Raw genomic sequence first — 18,409 nt, 5'->3', positions numbered from 1 at the left:
CTAGTACTTGTCTCCCGGTTGCCATGGCGACGTGGCAGCACAGGGCAGGAGACCCTAACAGTACCCCCCCTCTGACGAGGGGTCAAAGAACCCCTACCACCGGGTTTATCGGGGAACTGCGAGAAGAAAGAGCGTATCAGTCTGGGGGCATGAAGATCACAACTGCGCACCCACGACCGCTCCTCCGGGCCATACCCCTTCCAGTGCACCAAAAATGACAGCCGACCCCGAACCACCTTGGAGTCAAGAATCCTTTCAACAACAAACTCCCTCTGGCCACGTATCAGAAGAGGGGAAGGTCTTCCACTGGAAGAAGGATTCCTAATCGCCCGTTTTAAAAGGGAACAATGAAATGTTTTATTGATACCCAAAGAACGGGGCAGATCTAACTGAAATGCCACCGGATTGATAACCCTGGTGATCTTATAAGGTCCGATGAACCGGGGGCCTAACTTATGAGATGGCTGTCTCAACTTCAAATTCTTGGTAGACAACCAGACGAAGTCTCCTAATTTGAAGCTGCAGGGTCTTTTCCGCTTATCAAAAACCCTTTTGGTCACTAATGACACAGACACAAGGGCTTTCTTCACTTTCCGACAAATACCTCTAAGGACCGAAACCACAGAGGAACCACCAGGCGTGGAGTCCAGGGGGTCAAAAGAATTGGCCTTAGGATGATGCCCATACACACAAAGGAAGGGAGAGATCCCTGTAGCAGAGTGAGCCGCGTTGTTATAGGCAAACTCCGCCATGGACAGATGAGCAACCCAGTCAGTCTGACACTTGGAGACATAACACCTGAGGAACTGCTCCAAGGACTGGTTCACCCTTTCAGTCTGCCCATTAGACTGCGGATGGTAGCCTGACGACAAGCTGACAGAAATCTGGAGATCGGAACAAAATGCCCTCCAGAATTTGGCCACAAACTGGGATCCGCGGTCAGAGACCACATCAAGTGGCAACCCGTGGAGACGCACAACATGCAGCATAAATAATTCAGACAGGCGTCTGGCCGATGGCAGCCCAACCAGTGGAACGAAGTGCGCCATCTTCGAAAACCTGTCAACGACAACCCAGATGGTTGTCATCCCCGAGGATTTGGGCAAGTCCACCACAAAATCCATTGAAATGTGGGTCCATGGCTTAGATGGGATAGAGAGTGGATGTAATGGGCCAACAGGAACCCCTCTAGGAGTCTTATTTCGGGCACAGATGTCACATGCCCGAACCCACTGATCCACATCCTTAGCCACCGAGGGCCACCACACCGCCCTAGATAGCAACTCCCAAGTTCTGGCAATACCTGGATGACCTGCTGACTTCTTGGCATGGAATTCCAGGAACACTCGCTGTCTTAACCTAGGATGCACAAACAAAAGACCTACCGGAAGGACTGGAGGAGCCTGCTCCTGTGCTCTAAGGACTAATGATAAGAGGTCCTGGGTAATGCCCACTTTAATACATGATGGGGAAACAATGGGCAACGGCTCCTCGGTGGTCTCCTGGATTGGAGCAAAACTCTGCGAGAGCGCATCAGCCTTGATGTTTTTTGACCCAGGGCGATATGTTATAAAAAAATTAAAGCGAGCAAAAAACAAAGCCCATCGTGCCTGCCTGGCATTGAGACGCTTCGCTGACTCTAAATATGCCAGATTCTTATGGTCAGTGAGAATTGAGACCACAAACTTAGCCCCCTCAAGCCAGTGTCTCCACTCCTCGAGTGCATCCTTAATAGCCAACAATTCCCGGTTACCCACGTCATAATTCATCTCGGCAGGCGAAAATTTACGGGAAAAGTAAGCACAGGGATGAAGGCGATTATCAGACACTCCCATCTGAGAAAGCACTGCCCCAATACCCATCTCAGAGGCATCCACCTCCACCACAAAAGGACGCTCTGGATCTGGGTGTCGCAGCACCTTGGCCGAAACAAATGCCCTTTTGAGACGGGCAAAAGCCGCTTTAGCCTCACAAGACCAGTGAGCAACATCTGCCCCTTTCTTAGTGAGTGCCACCAAGGGCGCCACTATAGACGAAAATCCAGCGATAAATCGTCTATAAAAATTCGCAAAGCCCAGGAAACGCTGAAGCGCCTTCAAACTAGTGGGTTGCACCCAATCCAGGACTGCCTGTACCTTGGAACCCTCCATTTGGAAACCTTCTGGGGAGATAATATATCCTAGAAATGCGATTTGCTGAACTTCAAATTCGCACTTCTCCAGCTTCGCCCCAAGCCGGTGGTCTCTGAGTTTCTGGAGGACTAAGCGTACATGCTTCCGATGTTCCTCCAGGGAATGGGAGAAGATTAGGATGTCATCTAAGTATACAACTAAGAATCTATCCAAATATTCCCTGAGCACATCATTCATGAAATCCTGGAAGACTGCCGGGGCATTACAGAGCCCAAAAGGCATCACCAAATATTCATAATGCCCTGAGTGGGTATTAAAGGCAGTCTTCCATTCATCCCCCTCTCTTATTCGGATTAGATTGTACGCACCGCGTAGGTCAATCTTAGAAAAAATGGTGGCAGTACGAAGCTGGTCAAACAAGACCGAAATGAGAGGCAGTGGGTATGAGTTTTTAATCGTGATACGGTTCAATTCCCTGAAGTCGATGCAGGGTCGCAACGAACCGTCCTTTTTACCCACGAAGAAGAACCCTGACCCAACTGGAGACTGTGAAGGTCTGATAAATCCCTTAGCCAAGTTCTCCTGAATGTACTCTGCCATAGCCTGAGTCTCAGGACGTGACAGGGAGTACAACCTGCTCTTGGGAAGCTTAGCATTTGGCAACAAATCAATGGCACAGTCATAGGGGCGATGGGGAGGTAGTACCTCTGCAACTTTTTTGGAGAACACGTCCGCAAAATCTGCATAACACCCTGGCAATCCTGGCAAACTTAGCTGCGAGAGCCTGACTGGAAGGCTCAAGCAACTCCTGAAACAATCAGTACCCCAACTAAGAATCTCCCCAGAGACCCAGTCAAATTGAGGATTGTGGGCCCTTAACCAGGGTAACCCCAACACCAATGGGGCAAAAGTACAGACAGTCACATAAAAGGACAATTTTTCAGAGTGTGTGGCTCCAATAAACAAAGAAATCTGGCTAGTGCAAGAGGTAATTTTACCTTGGGATAATGGTTCCCCGTTTAACCCACAAATCTCAATTTCCGATGCCAAGGGTACTAAGGGAACAGAGTGTTTCAGGGCGAATTGGCGGTCCATAAAAACCCCGTCGGCCCCACTGTCCACAAAGGCCTCAGTCTTGACAGTTTGACCGAGGATCTTCAAGGTCACCGGAATGATAAAAGTCTTCTTTGGAAATTCTGACTTCTGGCCTGACAGGATATTTCCCATCACCCTCAGGCCCTGAAGTTTTCCGGCTTTTCTGGGCATGATACTACCACACGACCTTTATTCCCACAGTACAAACACAACCCCTGCTGTCTCCTCCGCGTCTTCTCACGCGAGGAGAGGCGGGTAGCCCCAATCTGCATAGGCTCCTCGGAAAATTCCTCAGAGTCTGAGGTTCCCTTGGGAAGGAAGGAAATCTCAGTCTCCCTTTCAAGCCTACGCTCTCTCAGCCGTCTATCCACCCGGATGGATAACTGCATGAGCTGATCCAAGCTATCAGGCAAGGGATATTGTACCAGTTGGTCCTTTATCTGGTTAGAAAGACCTCTTCGGTACTGGTGTCTCAGGGCTGGGTCATTCCACTGGGTATCATGGGCCAACCTCCGAAACTCCGTACAGTAAACCTCAACTGGCCTTCGCCCTTGCTTAAGGATCGAAATCTGAGCCTCGGCTGAGGCCGTCTTGTCAGGGTCATCATACAACATGCCCAGTGCCGTAAAAAAAGCATCAACACTTTTAAGCGACGGACAGTCAGGCTGCAACCCATATGCCCAGACCTGTGGGTCTCCTTGTAGCAAGGAAATCACTATGCCCACCCGCTGAATCTCCGACCCAGAAGACTGAGGCCTAAGCCGGAAGTATAGCTTGCAGCTCTCCTTGAAACAAAAGAACTGCGAGCGATCTCCAGAAAAACGATCCGGGAGATTTACTTTCGGCTCCTTAACCCCTGCAGGTGCTGCTGCTGCGGGAGCTCCGCCAGCAGCCTGGGAGGTGTGCATTTTAATGGACAGATCATTAAATTGTCGAGTCAGGACCTGCACCTGATCGACCACCTGTTGCAACGTATTTTGAGGGGTATGCTCCATATTCCCACAAAATTTCAACAGGAGTATTAGGCTGCTGAATATGTTATGCACACCAGTGCCTGCAGGAAAGTACTGGTGTCAGAATTGTTATGCACTCCAGTGCCTGCAGGAATGTACTGGTGTTTGAACTGTTATGCAAACAAATGGACTCACAGACAGACTGGGGAATATGACATAACGTACACAGAAGGTGATAGGGTAACAAAATACACACAAAGTGAACAGAGAAGCCCAGAGGCTAAGGAACTGGGTATCTCCCTTGTATTAGAAATGCTCAGATGGGAAAAGCAAGATGTTGTGTTTTAATACGTAGAGAACCCGAAATGCTGTTGCTAAGGGCAACAGCAAAACCCTAAAGGGTTACCAACGGGTGTGGCAGTAAACTCCTTGGTCAGAGATGGAATGATAGACACAAGGAGAGTCTCCACAATCCTAATTCTCACTTGCAGTGCACAGGTTCAGCTTACTGCCACTAAACTGACCCCTGACACCTAGCACAGTGAGACAGGATTAGACAGGCAAGTCTTAGAATACAGCCGCAAACTTGCTAAGTTCACAGAGTAGTAACAGAACCCCAGCAAGCTAAACGACTGACTCCAGTCTTACTGCTAGGTCTGGATTGGCAGAGTGTAATACCAAATGCCCAGGCCTATTTGCAGTAAGCAACAAACAACTTCACCCCTGGCCCTTGGGTGGCTGGAGGGGGGACCCCTTGATTTAAGGGGTCCCCACTCCTCCAGAGTACCCCGGCCAGGGTTGACTAGTTAGTGATTTAATGCCAGGGCCGCAGGGACCTATATAAAAGTGTCCCCCGGCTGTGGCATTATCTCTCTGACCAGTGGAGCCCGGTGCTCGTGTTAAAAATACGGGGGACCCCTACATCTTTTGTCCCCCGTATTTTTGGCACCAGGACCAGGCGCAGAGCCCGGTGCTGGTTGTTTAAATATGGGGGAACCCCTGTCAATTTTTTTCCCATATTTTTACAACCAGGACCGGCTCAAAGAGCCTGAGGCTGGTTTTGCTTAGGAGGGGGGACCCCACGCAAATTTTTTCATGATTTTTAACACTTTTTTTTTTTTTTTTAAAGGTGCACAATGAAGCGCTGCACGGATCTCACAGATCCGGCTGAGATTCATTGTGTTAATGTCGGCATTGTTTTACTATTCACTCCCGTAAAACACTGGCCAAAAATACGAATGACATCGACATCGGAAAACTCGAAAATGCAGAATACGACAGCATAGTAAATGAGGCGTAAAAAAATCAAAACGTTGTAAATACACACATTCGATGTCATTTGTGTTTAAACTTTAACCTCATTCAGAAAAATACGAATTTTTGTAAATATACCCCCTGGACTGACAGGCAGGGAAATGGTGGGTGTGCTGCAGCAGCGCCGCTCACCTCAGTTATGTGTCCGGTTGGGAGCAGGAGAGTCGCAGCTGAGCGCTCATCCCTGCAAACTGACAGTCCCGGCAGTGAAGGTGAGGGGGTCGCGGCTGTGCTGAGCTCACCGCTCACATTACTGGTAAGAGGGCACCGCAGATGCGGTGACATGGAGCGGGGTTGTTGGCAACACAAGGGAGTGGGGGTGTGCGGTGTAGTTAACTCTTAGCTCCCGGGGGTATGGGAGGTGCATGCGCAGAGTGAGGAAGTCCTAGGACACCTCAGCTGCAGGGTGTAAAATATCACTATTCCAAAAAAACTGCTTCACAAAATTAGCAGTTTTTCGGAGGTGATATTTTTATATGGGAGACATGATGAATTTCAAAAAAATTGTGAAATGAGAGGGTGAGAATTGAAAAATAAAATTCTAATTTCACAATTTTTTCAAGAGAAATCTGCCCCTATGTGTAATGAGTGATATTTCCAATAGTATATTTGCAATAAACACTTTTACCAACTTACCCCAATGATTTACTTTAAAAAAACAATTTTTTCTTGGTGCATTTTTTAACAATACATCATGTAACTGGGTTTCTCATCTTCTATGTAGGGAACAACAGTGTCCCCATTCCTTACATCAGTGCTATCTGACCCCACCCAGTGGGAGACCCCCAATGAGTTCAACCCGGGGCACTTTCTCGATGACAACGGGCAGTTCCGGACAAGACCAGCGTTTATGCCATTTTCAATAGGTGAGACTAATGCAACTTATTCTTGTGCCATAATACATAATATTAGTAAAACTACTGTATATAAAAAAAACAGTGGAGACGGGAGCTCTTTGTGTCCTGTGAGGAGAATTGGGGGAGATGGGAGCTCTGTGTGTCCTGTGAGGAGAATTGTGGTAGATGGGAGCTCTGTGTGTCCTGTGAGGAGAATTGGGGGAGACGGGAGCTCTGTGTGTCCTGTGAGGAGAATTGAGAGAGACGGGAGCTCTGTGTGTCCTGTAAGGAGAATTGGGGGAGACGGGAGCTCTTTGTGTCCTGTGAGGAGAATTGGGGGAGATGGGAGCTCTGTGTGTCCTGTGAGGAGAATTGGAGGAGACGGGAGCTCTGTGTGTCCTGTGAGGAGAATTGAGAGAGACGGGAGCTCTGTGTGTCCTGTAAGGAGAATTGGGGGAGATGGGAGCTCTGTGTGTCCTGTGAGGAGAATTGGGGGAGATGGGAGATCTGTGTGTCATGTGAGGAGAATTGGGGGAGATGGGAGATCTGTGTGTCCTGTGAGGAGAATTGGTGGAGATGGGAGCTCTGTGTGTCCTGTGAGGAGAATTGGTGGAGATGAGAGCTCTGTGTGTCCTGTGAGGAGAATTGGGGGAGATGGGAGCTCTGTGTGTCCTGTGAGGAGAATTGGGGGAGATGGGAGCTCTGTGTGTCCTGAGAGGAGAATTGGGGGAGATGGGAGCTCTGTGTGTCCTGTGAGGAGAATTGGGGGAGATGGGAGCTCTGTGTGTCCTGTGAGGAGAATTGGGGGAGACGGGAGCTCTGTGTGTCCTGTGAGGAGAATTGGGGGTAGATGGGAGCTCTGTGTATCCTGTGAGGAGAATTGGGGGAGATGGGAGCTCTGTGTGTCCTGTGAGGAGAATTGGGGGAGATGGGAGCTCTGTGTGTCCTGTGAGGAGAATTGGGGGAGACGGGAGCTCTGTGTGTCCTGTAAGGAGAATTGGGGGAGATGGGAGCTCTGTGTGTCCTGTGAGGAGAATTGGGGTAGATGGGAGCTCTGTGTGTCCTGTGAGGAGAATTGGTGGAGATGGGAGCTCTGTGTGTCCTGTGAGGAGAATTGGGGGAGATGGGAGCTCTGTGTGTCCTGTGAGGAGAATTGGGGGAGACGGGAGCTCTGTGTGTCCTGTGAGGAGAATTGGTGGAGATGGTAGCTCTGTGTGTCCTGTGAGGAGAATTGGGGGAGATGGGAGCTCTGTGTGTCCTGTGAGGAGAATTGGGGGAGATGGAAGCTCTGTGTGTCCTGTGAGGAGAATTGGTGGAGATGAGAGCTCTGTGTGTCCAGTGAGGAGAATTGGGGGAGACGGGAGCTCTGTGTGTCCTGTGAGGAGAATTGGGGGAGACGGGAGCTCTGTGTGTCCTGTGAGGAGAATTGGGGGAGACGGGAGCTCTGTGTGTCCTGTGAGGAGAATTGGGGGAGATGGGAGCTCTGTGTGTCCTGTGAGGAGAATTGGGGGAGATGGGAGCTCTGTGTGTCCTGTGAGGAGAATTGGGGGAGATGGGAGCTCTGTGTGTCCTGTGAGGAGAATTGGGGGAGATGGGAGCTCTGTGTGTCCTGTGAGGAGAATTGGGGGAGATGGGAGCTCTGTGTGTCCTGTGAGGAGAATTGGGGGAGATGGGAGATCTGTGTGTCATGTGAGGAGAATTGGGGGTAGATGGGAGATCTGTGTGTCCTGTGAGGAGAATTGGTGGAGATGGGAGCTCTGTGTGTCCTGTGAGGATAATTGGGGGAGACGGGAGCTCTGTGTGTCCTGTGAGGAGAATTGGTGGAGATGGGAGCTCTGTGTGTCCTGTGAGGAGAATTGGGGGAGATGGGAGCTCTGTGTGTCCTGTGAGGAGAATTGGGGGAGATGGGAGATCTGTGTGTCATGTGAGGAGAATTGGGGGAGATGGGAGCTCTGTGTGTCCTGTGAGGAGAATTGGGGGAGATGGGAGATCTGTGTGTCATGTGAGGAGAATTGGGGGTAGATGGGAGATCTGTGTGTCCTGTGAGGAGAATTGGTGGAGATGGGAGCTCTGTGTGTCCTGTGAGGATAATTGGGGGAGACGGGAGCTCTGTGTATCCTGTGAGGAGAATTGGTGGAGATGGGAGCTCTGTGTGTCCTGTGAGGAGAATTGGGGGAGATGGGAGCTCTGTGTGTCCTGTGAGGAGAATTGGGGGAGATGGGAGCTCTGTGTGTCCTGTGAGGAGAATTGGGGGAGATGGGAGCTCTGTGTGTCCTGTGAGGAGAATTGGGGGAGATGGGAGCTCTGTGTGTCCTGTGAGGAGAATTGGGGGAGACGGGAGCTCTGTGTGTCCTGTGAGGAGAATTGGGGGTAGATGGGAGCTCTGTGTATCCTGTGAGGAGAATTGGGGGAGATGGGAGCTCTGTGTGTCCTATGAGGAGAATTGGGGGAGATGGGAGCTCTGTGTGTCCTGTGAGGAGAATTGGGGGAGACGGGAGCTCTGTGTGTCCTGTAAGGAGAATTGGGGGAGATGGGAGCTCTGTGTGTCCTGTGAGGAGAATTGGGGTAGATGGGAGCTCTGTGTGTCCTGTGAGGAGAATTGGTGGAGATGGGAGCTCTGTGTGTCCTGTGAGGAGAATTGGGGGAGATGGGAGCTCTGTGTGTCCTGTGAGGAGAATTGGGGGAGACGGGAGCTCTGTGTGTCCTGTGAGGAGAATTGGTGGAGATGGGAGCTCTGTGTGTCCTGTGAGGAGAATTGGGGGAGATGGGAGCTCTGTGTGTCCTGTGAGGAGAATTGGGGGGAGGTGGGAGCTCTGTGTGTCCTGTGAGGAGAATTGGGGGATATGGGAGCTCTGTGTGTCATGTGAGGAGAATTGGGGGAGGCAGGAGCTCTGTGTGTCCTGTGAGGAGAATTGGTGGAGATGGTAGCTCTGTGTGTCCTGTGAGGAGAATTGGGGGAGATGGGAGCTCTGTGTGTCCTGTGAGGAGAATTGGGGGAGATGGAAGCTCTGTGTGTCCTGTGAGGAGAATTGGTGGAGATGAGAGCTCTGTGTGTCCAGTGAGGAGAATTGGGGGAGACAAGAGCTCTGTGTGTCCTGTGAGGAGAATTGGGGGAGACGGGAGCTCTGTGTGTCCTGTGAGGAGAATTGGTGGAGATGGGAGCTCTGTGTGTCCTGTGAGGAGAATTGGGGGAGATGGGAGCTCTGTGTGTCCTGTGAGGAAAATTGGGGGAGATGGGAGCTCTGTGTGCCCTGTGAGGAGAATTGGGGGAGATGGGAGCTCTGTGTGTCCTGTGAGGAGAATTGGGGGAGATGAGAGCTCTATGTGTCCTGTGAGGAGAATTGTGGGAGACGGGAGCTCTGTGTGTCCTGTGAGGAGAATTGGGGGTAGATGGGAGCTCTGTGTATCCTGTGAGGAGAATTGGGGGAGATGGGAGCTCTGTGTGTCCTGTGTATAGAATTGGGGGAGATGGGAGCTCTGTGTGTCCTGTGAGGAGAATTGGGGGAGATGGGAGCTCTGTGTGTCCTGTGAGGAGAATTGGGGGAGATGGGAGCTCTGTGTGTCCTGTGAGGAGAATTGGGGGAGACGGGAGCTCTGTGTATCCTGTAAGGAGAATTGGAGGAGATGGGAGCTCTGTGTGTCCTGTGAGTAGAAATGGTGGAGATGGGAGCTCTGTGTATCCTGTGAGGAGAATTGGGGGAGTCGGGAGCTCTGTGTATCCTGTGAGGAGAATTGGGGGAAATGGGAGCTCTATGTGTCCTATGAGGAGAATTGGTGAAGATGGGAGCTCTGTGTGTCCTGTGAGGCGAATTGGGGGAGACGGGAGCTCTGTGTGTCCTGTGAGAAGAATTGGGGGAGATGGGAGCTCTGTGTGTCCTGTGAGGAGAATTGGGGAGATGGGAGCTCTGTGTGTCCTGTGAGGAGAATTGGTGAAGATGGGAGCTCTGTGTGTCCTGTGAGGAGAATTGGGGAGATGGAAGCTCTGTGTGTCCTGTGAGGAGAATTGGGGGAGATGGGAGCTCTGTGTGTCCTGTGAGGAGAATTGGGGGAGATGGGAGCTCTGTGTGTCCTGTGAGGAGAATTGGTGGAGATGGGAGCTCTGTGTGTCCTGTGAGGAGAATTGGGGGAGACGGGAGCTCTGTATGTCCTGTGAGGAGAATTGGGGGAGACGGGAGCTCTGTGTGTCCTGTGAGGAGAATTGGGGGAGATGGGAGCTCTGTGTGTCCTGTGAGGAGAATTGGTGGAGATGGGAGCTCTGTGTGTCCTGTGAGGAGAATTGGGGGAGATGGGAGCTCTGTGTGTCCTGTGAGGAGAATTGGGGAAGATGGGAGCTCTGTGTGTCCTGTGAGGAGAATTGGGGAAGACGGGAGCTCTGTGTGTCCTGTGAGGAGAATTGGGGGTAGATGGGAGCTCTGTGTATCCTGTGAGGAGAATTGGGGGAGATGGGAGCTCTGTGTGTCCTGTGAGGAGAATTGGGGGAGACGGGAGCTCTGTGTGTCCTGTGAGGAGAATTGGGGGAGATGGGAGCTCTGTGTGTCCTGTGAGGAGAATTGGTGGAGATGGGAGCTCTGTGTGTCCTGTGAGGAGAATTGGGAGAGATGGGAGCTCTGTGTGTCCTGTGAGGAGAATTGGGGGGAGGTGGGAGCTCTGTGTGTCCTGTGAGGAGAATTGGGGGATATGGGAGCTCTGTGTGTCCTGTGAGGAGAATTGGGCGAGGCAGGAGCTCTGTGTGTCCTGTGAGGAGAATTGGTGGAGATGGTAGCTCTGTGTGTCCTGTGAGGAGAATTGGGGGAGATGGGAGCTCTGTGTGTCCTGTGAGGAGAATTGGGGTAGATGGAAGCTCTGTGTGTCCTGTGAGGAGAATTGGGGGAGATGGGAGCACTGTGTGTCCAGTGAGGAGAATTGGGGGAGACGGGAGCTCTGTGTGTTCTGTGAGGAGAATTGGGGGAGACGGGAGCTCTGTGTGTCCTGTGAGGAGAATTGGTGGAGATGGGAGCTCTGTGTGTCCTGTGAGGAGAATTGGGGGAGATGGGATCTCTGTGTGTCCTGTGAGGAGAATTGGGGGAGATGGGAGCTCTGTGTGTCCTGTGAGGAGAATTGGGGGGAGGTGGGAGCTCTGTGTGTCATGTGAGGAGAATTGGGGTAGATGGGAGCTCAGTGTGTCCTGTGAGGAGAATTGGGGGAGGCATGAGCTCTGTGTGTCCTGTGAGGAGAATTGGTGGAGATGGTAGCTCTGTGTGTCCTGTGAAAAGAATTGGGGGAGATGGGAGCTCTGTGTGTCCTATGAGGAGAATTGGGGGAGGTAGGAGCTCTGTGTGTCCTGTGAGGAGAATTGGGGGAGATGGGAGCTCTGTGTGTCCTGTGAGGAGAATTGGGGGAGATGGGAGCTCTGTGTGTCCTGTGAGGAGAATTGGTGGAGATGGGAGCTCTATGTGTCCTGTGACGAGAAGTGGTGGAGATGGGAGCTCTGTGTGTCCTGTGAGGAGAATTGGTGGAGATGGGAGCTCTGTGTGTCCTGTGACGAGAATTGGGGGAGACGGGAGCTCTGTGTGTCCTGTGAGGAGAATTGGGGGAGATGGGAGCTCTGTGTGTCCTGTGAGTAGAAATGTTGCAGATGGGAGCTCTGTGTATCCTGTGAGGAGAATTGGGGGAGATGGGAGCTCTATGTGTCCTGTGAGGAGAATTGGTGTAGATGGGAGCTCTGTGTATCCTTTGAGGAGAATTGGGGGAGACGGGAGCTCTGTGTGTCCTGTGAGAAGAATTGGGGGAGACGGGAGCTCTGTGTGTCCTGTGAGGAGAATTGGGGGAGATGGGAGCTCTGTGTGTCCTGTGAGGAGAATTGGGGGAGACGGAAGCTCTGTGTGTCCTGTGAGGAGAATTGGGGGGAGATGGGAGCTCTGTGTGTCCTGTGAGAATTGGGGGAGATGGGAGCTCTGTTCCCAGTGAGGAGAATTTGGGGAGGAAGGAGCTCTGTGTGTCCTGTGAGGAGAATTGGGGGAGATGGGAGCTCTGTGTGTCTTGGGAGGAGAATTGGGGGAGATGGGAGCTCTGTGTGTCCTGTGAGGAGAATTGGGGGAGATGGGAGCTCTGTGTGTCCTGTGAGGAGAATTGGGGGAGATGGGAGCTCTGTGTGTCCTGTGAGGAGAATTGGGGGAGACGGGAGATCTGTGTGTCCTATGAGGAGAATTGGTGGAGACGGGAGCTCTGTGTGTCCTGTGAGGAGAATTGGTGGAGATAGGAGCTCTGTGTGTCCTGTGAGGAGAATTGGGGGAGATGGGAGCTCTGTGTGTCTTGTGAGGAGAATTGGGGGAGATGGGAGCTCTGTGTGTCCTGTGAGGAGAATTGGTGGAGATGGGAGCTCTGTGTGTCCTGTGAGGAGAATTGGTGGAGTCGGGAGCTCTGTGTGTCCTGTGAGGAGAATTGGGGGAGATGAGAGCTCTGTGTTTCCTGTGAGGAGAATTGGGGGAGATTGGAGCTCTGTATGTCCTGTGAGGAGAATTGGGGGAGACGGGAGCTCTGTGTGTCCTGTGAGTAGAAATGGGGGAGATGGTAGCTCTGTGTGTCCTGTGAGGAGAATTGGGGGAGACGGGAGCTCTGTGTGTCCTGTGAGGAGAAATGTGGGAGATGGTAGCTCTGTGTGTCCTGTGAGGAGAATTGGGGGAGATGGGAGCTCTGTGTGTCCTGTGAGGAGAATTGGGGGAGACGGGAGCTCTGTGTGTCCTGTGAGTAGAAATGGGGGAGATGGTAGCTCTGTGTGTCCTGTGAGGAGAATTGGGGGAGACGGGAGCTCTGTGTGTCCTGTGAGGAGAATTGGGGGAGATGGGAGCTCTGTGTGTCCTGTGAGTAGAAATGGGGGAGATAGGAGCTCTGTGTGTCCTGTGAGGAGAATTGGGGGAGACGGGAGCTCTATGTGTCCTGTGAGGAGAATTGGGGGAGATGGAAGCTCTGTGTGTCCTGTGAGGAGAATTGGGGGAGACGGAAGCTCTGTGTGTCCTGTGAGGAGAATTGGGGGAGATGGGAGCTCTGTGTGTCCTGTGAGGAGAATTGGGGGAGAAGAGAGCTCTGTGTGTCCTGTGAGGAGAATTGGGGAGGTTGAAGCTCTGTGTGTCCTGTGAGGAGAATTGGGGGAGATGGGAGCTCTGTGTATCCTGTGAGGAGAATTGAGAGAGACGGGAGCTCTGTGTGTCCTGTGAGGAGAATTGGGTGAGACGGGAGCTCTGTGTGTCCTCTGAGGAGAATTGGGGGAGATGGGAGCTCTGTGTGTCCTGTGAGGAGAATTGGGGGAGACGGAAGCTCTGTGTGTCCTGTGAGGAGAATTGGGGGGAGATGGGAGCTCTGTGTGTCCTGTGAGAATTGGGGGAGATGGGAGCTCTGTTCCCAGTGAGGAGAATTTGGGGAGGAAGGAGCTCTGTGTGTCCTGTGAGGAGAATTGGGGGAGATGGGAGCTCTGTGTGTCTTGGGAGGAGAATTGGGGGAGATGGGAGCTCTGTGTGTCCTGTGAGGAGAATTGGGGGAGATGGGAGCTCTGTGTGTCCTGTGAGGAGAATTGGGGGAGACGGGAGCTCTGTGTGTCCTATGAGGAGAATTGGTGGAGACGGGAGCTCTGTGTGTCCTGTGAGGAGAATTGGTGGAGACGGGAGCTCTGTGTGTCCTGTGAGGAGAATTGGGGGAGATGGGAGCTCTGTGTGTCTTGTGAGGAGAATTGGGGGAGATGGGAGCTCTGTGTGTCCTGTGAGGAGAATTGGTGAAGATGGGAGCTCTGTGTGTCCTGTGAGGAGAATTGGTGGAGTCGGGAGCTCTGTGTGTCCTGTGAGGAGAATTGGGGGAGATGAGAGCTCAGTGTGTCCTGTGAGGAGAATTGGGGGAGATTGGAGCTCTGTGTGTCCTGTGAGGAGAATTGGGGGAGACGGGAGCTCTGTGTGTCCTGTGAGTAGAAATGGGGGAGATGGTAGCTCTGTGTGTCCTGTGAGGAGAATTGGGGGAGACGGGAGCTCTGTGTGTCCTGTGAGGAGAAATGTGGGAGATGGTAGCTCTGTGTGTCCTGTGAGGAGAATTGGGGGATATGGGAGCTCTGTGTGTCCTGTGAGGAGAATTGGGGGAGACGGGAGCTCTGTGTGTCCTGTGAGTAGAAATGGGGGAGATGGGAGCTCTGTGTGTCCTGTGAGGAGAATTGGGGAAGACGGGAGCTCTGTGTGTCCTGTGAGGAGAATTGGGGGAGATTGGAGCTCTGTGTGTCCTGTGAGTAGAAATGGGGGAGATGGGAGCCCTGTGTGTCCTGTGAGGAGAATTGGAGGAGACAGGAGCTCTGTGTGTCCTGTGAGGAGAATTGGGGGAGATGGAAGCTCTGTGTGTCCTGTGAGGAGAATTGGGGGAGACGGAAGCTCTGTGTGTCCTGTGAGGAGAATTGGGGGAGAAAGGAGCTCTGTGTGTCCTGTGAGGAGAATTGGGGGAGAAGAGAGCTCTGTGTGTCCTGTGAGGAGAATTGGGGAGGTTGAAGCTCTGTGTGTCCTGTGAGGAGAATTGGGGGAGATGGGAGCTCTGTATGTCCTGTGAGGAGAATTGGAGGAGATGGGAGCTCTGTGTGTCCTGTGAGGAGAATTGGAGGAGACAGGAGCTCTGTGTGTCCTGTGAGGAGAATTGGGGGAGACGGGAGCTCTGTGTGTCCTGTGAGGAGAATTGGGGGAGATGGGAGCTCTGTGTGTCCTGTGAGGAGAATTGGGGGAGACGGGAGCTCTGTATGTCCTGTGAGGATAATTGGCGCAGATGGGAGCTCTGTGTGTCCTGTGAGGAGAATTGGGGGAGATGGGAGCTCTGTGTGTCCTGTGAGGAGAATTGGGGGAGATGGGAGCTCTGCGTGTCCTGTGAGTAGAATTGGGGGAGATGGAAGCACTGTGTGTCCTGTGAGGAGAATTGGGGGAGACGGGAGCTCTGTGTGTCCAGTGAGGAGAATTGGGGGAGATGGGAGCTCTGCGTGTCCTGTGAGTAGAATTGGGGGAGATGGGAGCACTGTGTGTCCTGTGAGGAGAATTGGAGGAGATGGGAGCTCTGTGTGTCCTGTGAGGTGAATTGGAGGAGATGGGAGCTCTGTGTGTCCTGTGAGGAGAATTGGAGGAGACAGGAGCTCTGTGTGTCCTGTGAGGAGAATTGGGGGAGACGGTAGCTCTGTGTGTCCTGTGAGGAGAATTGGGGGAGATGGGAGCTCTGTGTGTCCAGTGAGGAGAATTGGGGGAGACGGGAGCTCTGTGTGTCCTGTGAGGATAATTGGGGGAGATGGGAGCTCTGTGTGTCCTGTGAGGAGAATTGGGGGAGTTGGGAGCTCTGTGTGTCCTGTGAGGAGAATTGGGGGAGATGGGAGCTCTGCCTGTCCTGTGAGTAGAATTGGGGGAGATGGGAGCTCTGTGTGTCCTGTGAGGAGAATTGGGGAGACTGGAGCTCTGTGTGTCCTGTGAGGAGAATTGGGGGAGATGGGAGCTCTGTGTGTCCTGTGAGGAGAATTGGGGGAGATGGGAGCACTGTGTGTCCTGTGAGGAGAATTGGGGGAGATGGGAGCTCTATGTGTCCTGTGAGGAGAATTGGGGGAGATGGAAGCTCTATGTGTCCTGTGAGGAGAATTGGGGGAGATGGGAGCTCTGTGTGTCCTGTGAGGAGAATTGGGGAGACTGGAGCTCTGTGTGTCCTGTGAGGAGAATTGGGGGAGATGGGAGCTCTGTGTGTCCTGTGAGGAGAATTGGGGGAGACGGGAGCTCTGTGTGTCCTGTGAGGAGAATTGGGGGAGATGGAAGCTCTGTGTGTCCTGTAAGAATTTTGTGAGACTGGATCTCTGTGTGTCCTGTGAGGAGAAATGGGGCAGCAGGAGCTCTGAGCATCTATGATAGATGATATATTTTATGCTTTTACAATACAACTAATTCTCTCCCTCCCACCTTTATTCTCTCTCTGCTAGGGTCACGTATCTGTGCTGGAGAGGCCCACGCTCGCATGACACTATTCACATTATTTGCTGTTCTGCTCCAGAAATTCACCTTCACCCTGCCCCCTGGGACTGAGCGACAGGACTGGAGAAGCCTGACACTATTAGAGGTCTGCGCTATTCCCCGTTCCATCCTAGGGAATTTCATCTAGACAAAAAGTGACCACTGTATGGACACAAGGCATGTGATGTCACTTCATTGTCCAAGAAGGAGCTTTCTATAATGCTGGGTCTTTATGAGAAATACTTATTGGAATGTAATGTTCACCATTTAAAAATCTAGATAAATTTTGACAGCATTCCATCTGATATTCTTTTCTGTTTTATTTCCTAATTCTATTTTATGTTGCTGATTTTGATGATGGTGTCATTGCTACCGATGATGTCATTGCTACTGATGATGATGATGATGATGATGATGGTGTCATTGCTGCTGATGGTGATGATGATGATGGTGTCATTGCTGCTAATTGTGATGATGATGGTGTTATTGCTGATGATGATGATGGTGATGGATGGCATTGCTGCTGGAGATGGTGTAAGGGCTTATGATGATGATGATGATGGTGTCTTGATGCTGCTGCTGATGGTGTTAATGATAATGATGGTGTCATTGCTAATGATGATGATGGTGGTGTCATTGCTGCTGCTAATGATGATGATGGATGTTATTGCTGCTGATGATGATGGATGTTATTGCTGCTGCTAATGATGATGATGGATGTTATTGCTGCTGCTGCTGCTGCTGATGGATGTTATTGTTGCTGATGATGATGGATGTTATTGCTGCTGATGGATGTTATTGTTGCTGATGATGATGGATGTTATTGCTGCTGCTGATGGATGTTATTGTTGCTGATGATGATGAATGTTATTATTGATGATGATGATGGATGTTATTGCTGGTGATGATGATGATGATGATGATGATGATGGATGTTATTGTTTCTGATGATGATGGATGTTATTGCTGCTGCTGATGGATGTTATTGTTGCTGATGATGATGAATGTTATTGATGATGATGATGGATGTTATTGCTGGTGATGATGATGATGATGATGATGATGATGGATGTTATTGTTGCTGATGATGATGGATGTTATTGCTGCTTCTGATGAAGATGATGGTGGTGTCATTGCTGCAGTTACAATCTTGATGATGATGATGATGATGATGATCTTCTTCATCATTGCTGGTGTCACTGAATGTGTTACAATAAAGGAATTGCATTAGATATCTGCATTGCAGGTCACCAGTATATGAGTGACAGAGACGGGTTACAGTGCCCTTACTAATGGGTATATTCACCAAATTACAGGCAGGGCCGGATTAACAATGGGGCGGATGGAGCTGCAGCTCCAAGCCTCCCATTGAAAATAGGCCTACAGATCCCCTGCAGTGCAGCCAGCGCTGACAGGACAAAAAAGATCCTGTCATCACCAGCATCTCACTCACCTCCACCCCTGATCGGCTGGTCAAAGTCCGACTCCCGACAAGCGACAACCCCAGGGATTGTCCAGAAGGGGCTGCTTCCCCTGTCTGTATCTGCCTAAGGCTCCGCCCCCTATCCCGTCCGAGGCTCCGCCCCCATTCCGCCCGAAGCTCCGCCCCCACACTCGACGTGTCACTGGCAGCACATAGGAAGCCTCTTCAGTTTGCCCTGTCTGGTGTGCGGCTGCTGCACATAATAAATAGAACAGTAGGACAGCAGAAGAGCAAGGTAGGTGGTGGGGTGGGGTGTCATAACTTCAGTACATATATTAGAGAACAGAGGGCATAAGTTAAATAATTATATTGTAATAAAAGGGGGGGCAGGAAGTTCAAGTTACACAAATATATAAAGGGGGGTTAGTGGGCATAAGTTAAATATAAGGAGGAACAGGGCCACAATTTTAATATAAAGGGAGTCACTCAGGAAGCACAACTTAAATATAAAAGGGCGGATATGGGTACAAAGTAAATATATATCGCGAGGCAAGTGACAATATAAATACTGTATGTAAGGGGGCATGTGGCATAAATTAATAAAATCATATCTTAATATATTATTTAAGATGAGGTAGCGGCATAAGTTAAATATATAAGAGGAGGATGGGCACAAGTTACA

At 51.2% G+C, this 18,409-nt stretch overlaps 1 protein-coding gene across 2 annotated transcripts in view; it reads left to right on the top strand.

Annotated features, from left to right (window-relative positions):
* LOC134927080 (cytochrome P450 2B4-like) overlaps positions 1-16,609 on the top strand; it is a 535,854-nt gene extending 519,245 nt beyond the window's left edge. For both annotated transcript variants that reach the window (XM_063921078.1, XM_063921080.1), the window contains 2 exons: positions 6,219-6,360; positions 16,274-16,609. In XM_063921078.1, coding sequence (XP_063777148.1) covers positions 6,219-6,360; positions 16,274-16,452 — 321 coding nt within the window. In that variant the 3' untranslated portion in view covers positions 16,453-16,609. The remainder of the gene's footprint in view (positions 1-6,218; positions 6,361-16,273) is intronic.
* The last annotated feature ends 1,800 nt before the right edge of the window (positions 16,610-18,409 follow it).

This window comes from Pseudophryne corroboree, chromosome 5 (genome assembly GCF_028390025.1).
Source record: "Pseudophryne corroboree isolate aPseCor3 chromosome 5, aPseCor3.hap2, whole genome shotgun sequence".
In the NCBI taxonomy this organism is placed as follows: Eukaryota; Metazoa; Chordata; class Amphibia; order Anura; family Myobatrachidae; genus Pseudophryne; species Pseudophryne corroboree.
Note: the sequence above shows the minus strand (reverse complement) of the source record. Positions and strands in the feature narration are given on the sequence as shown.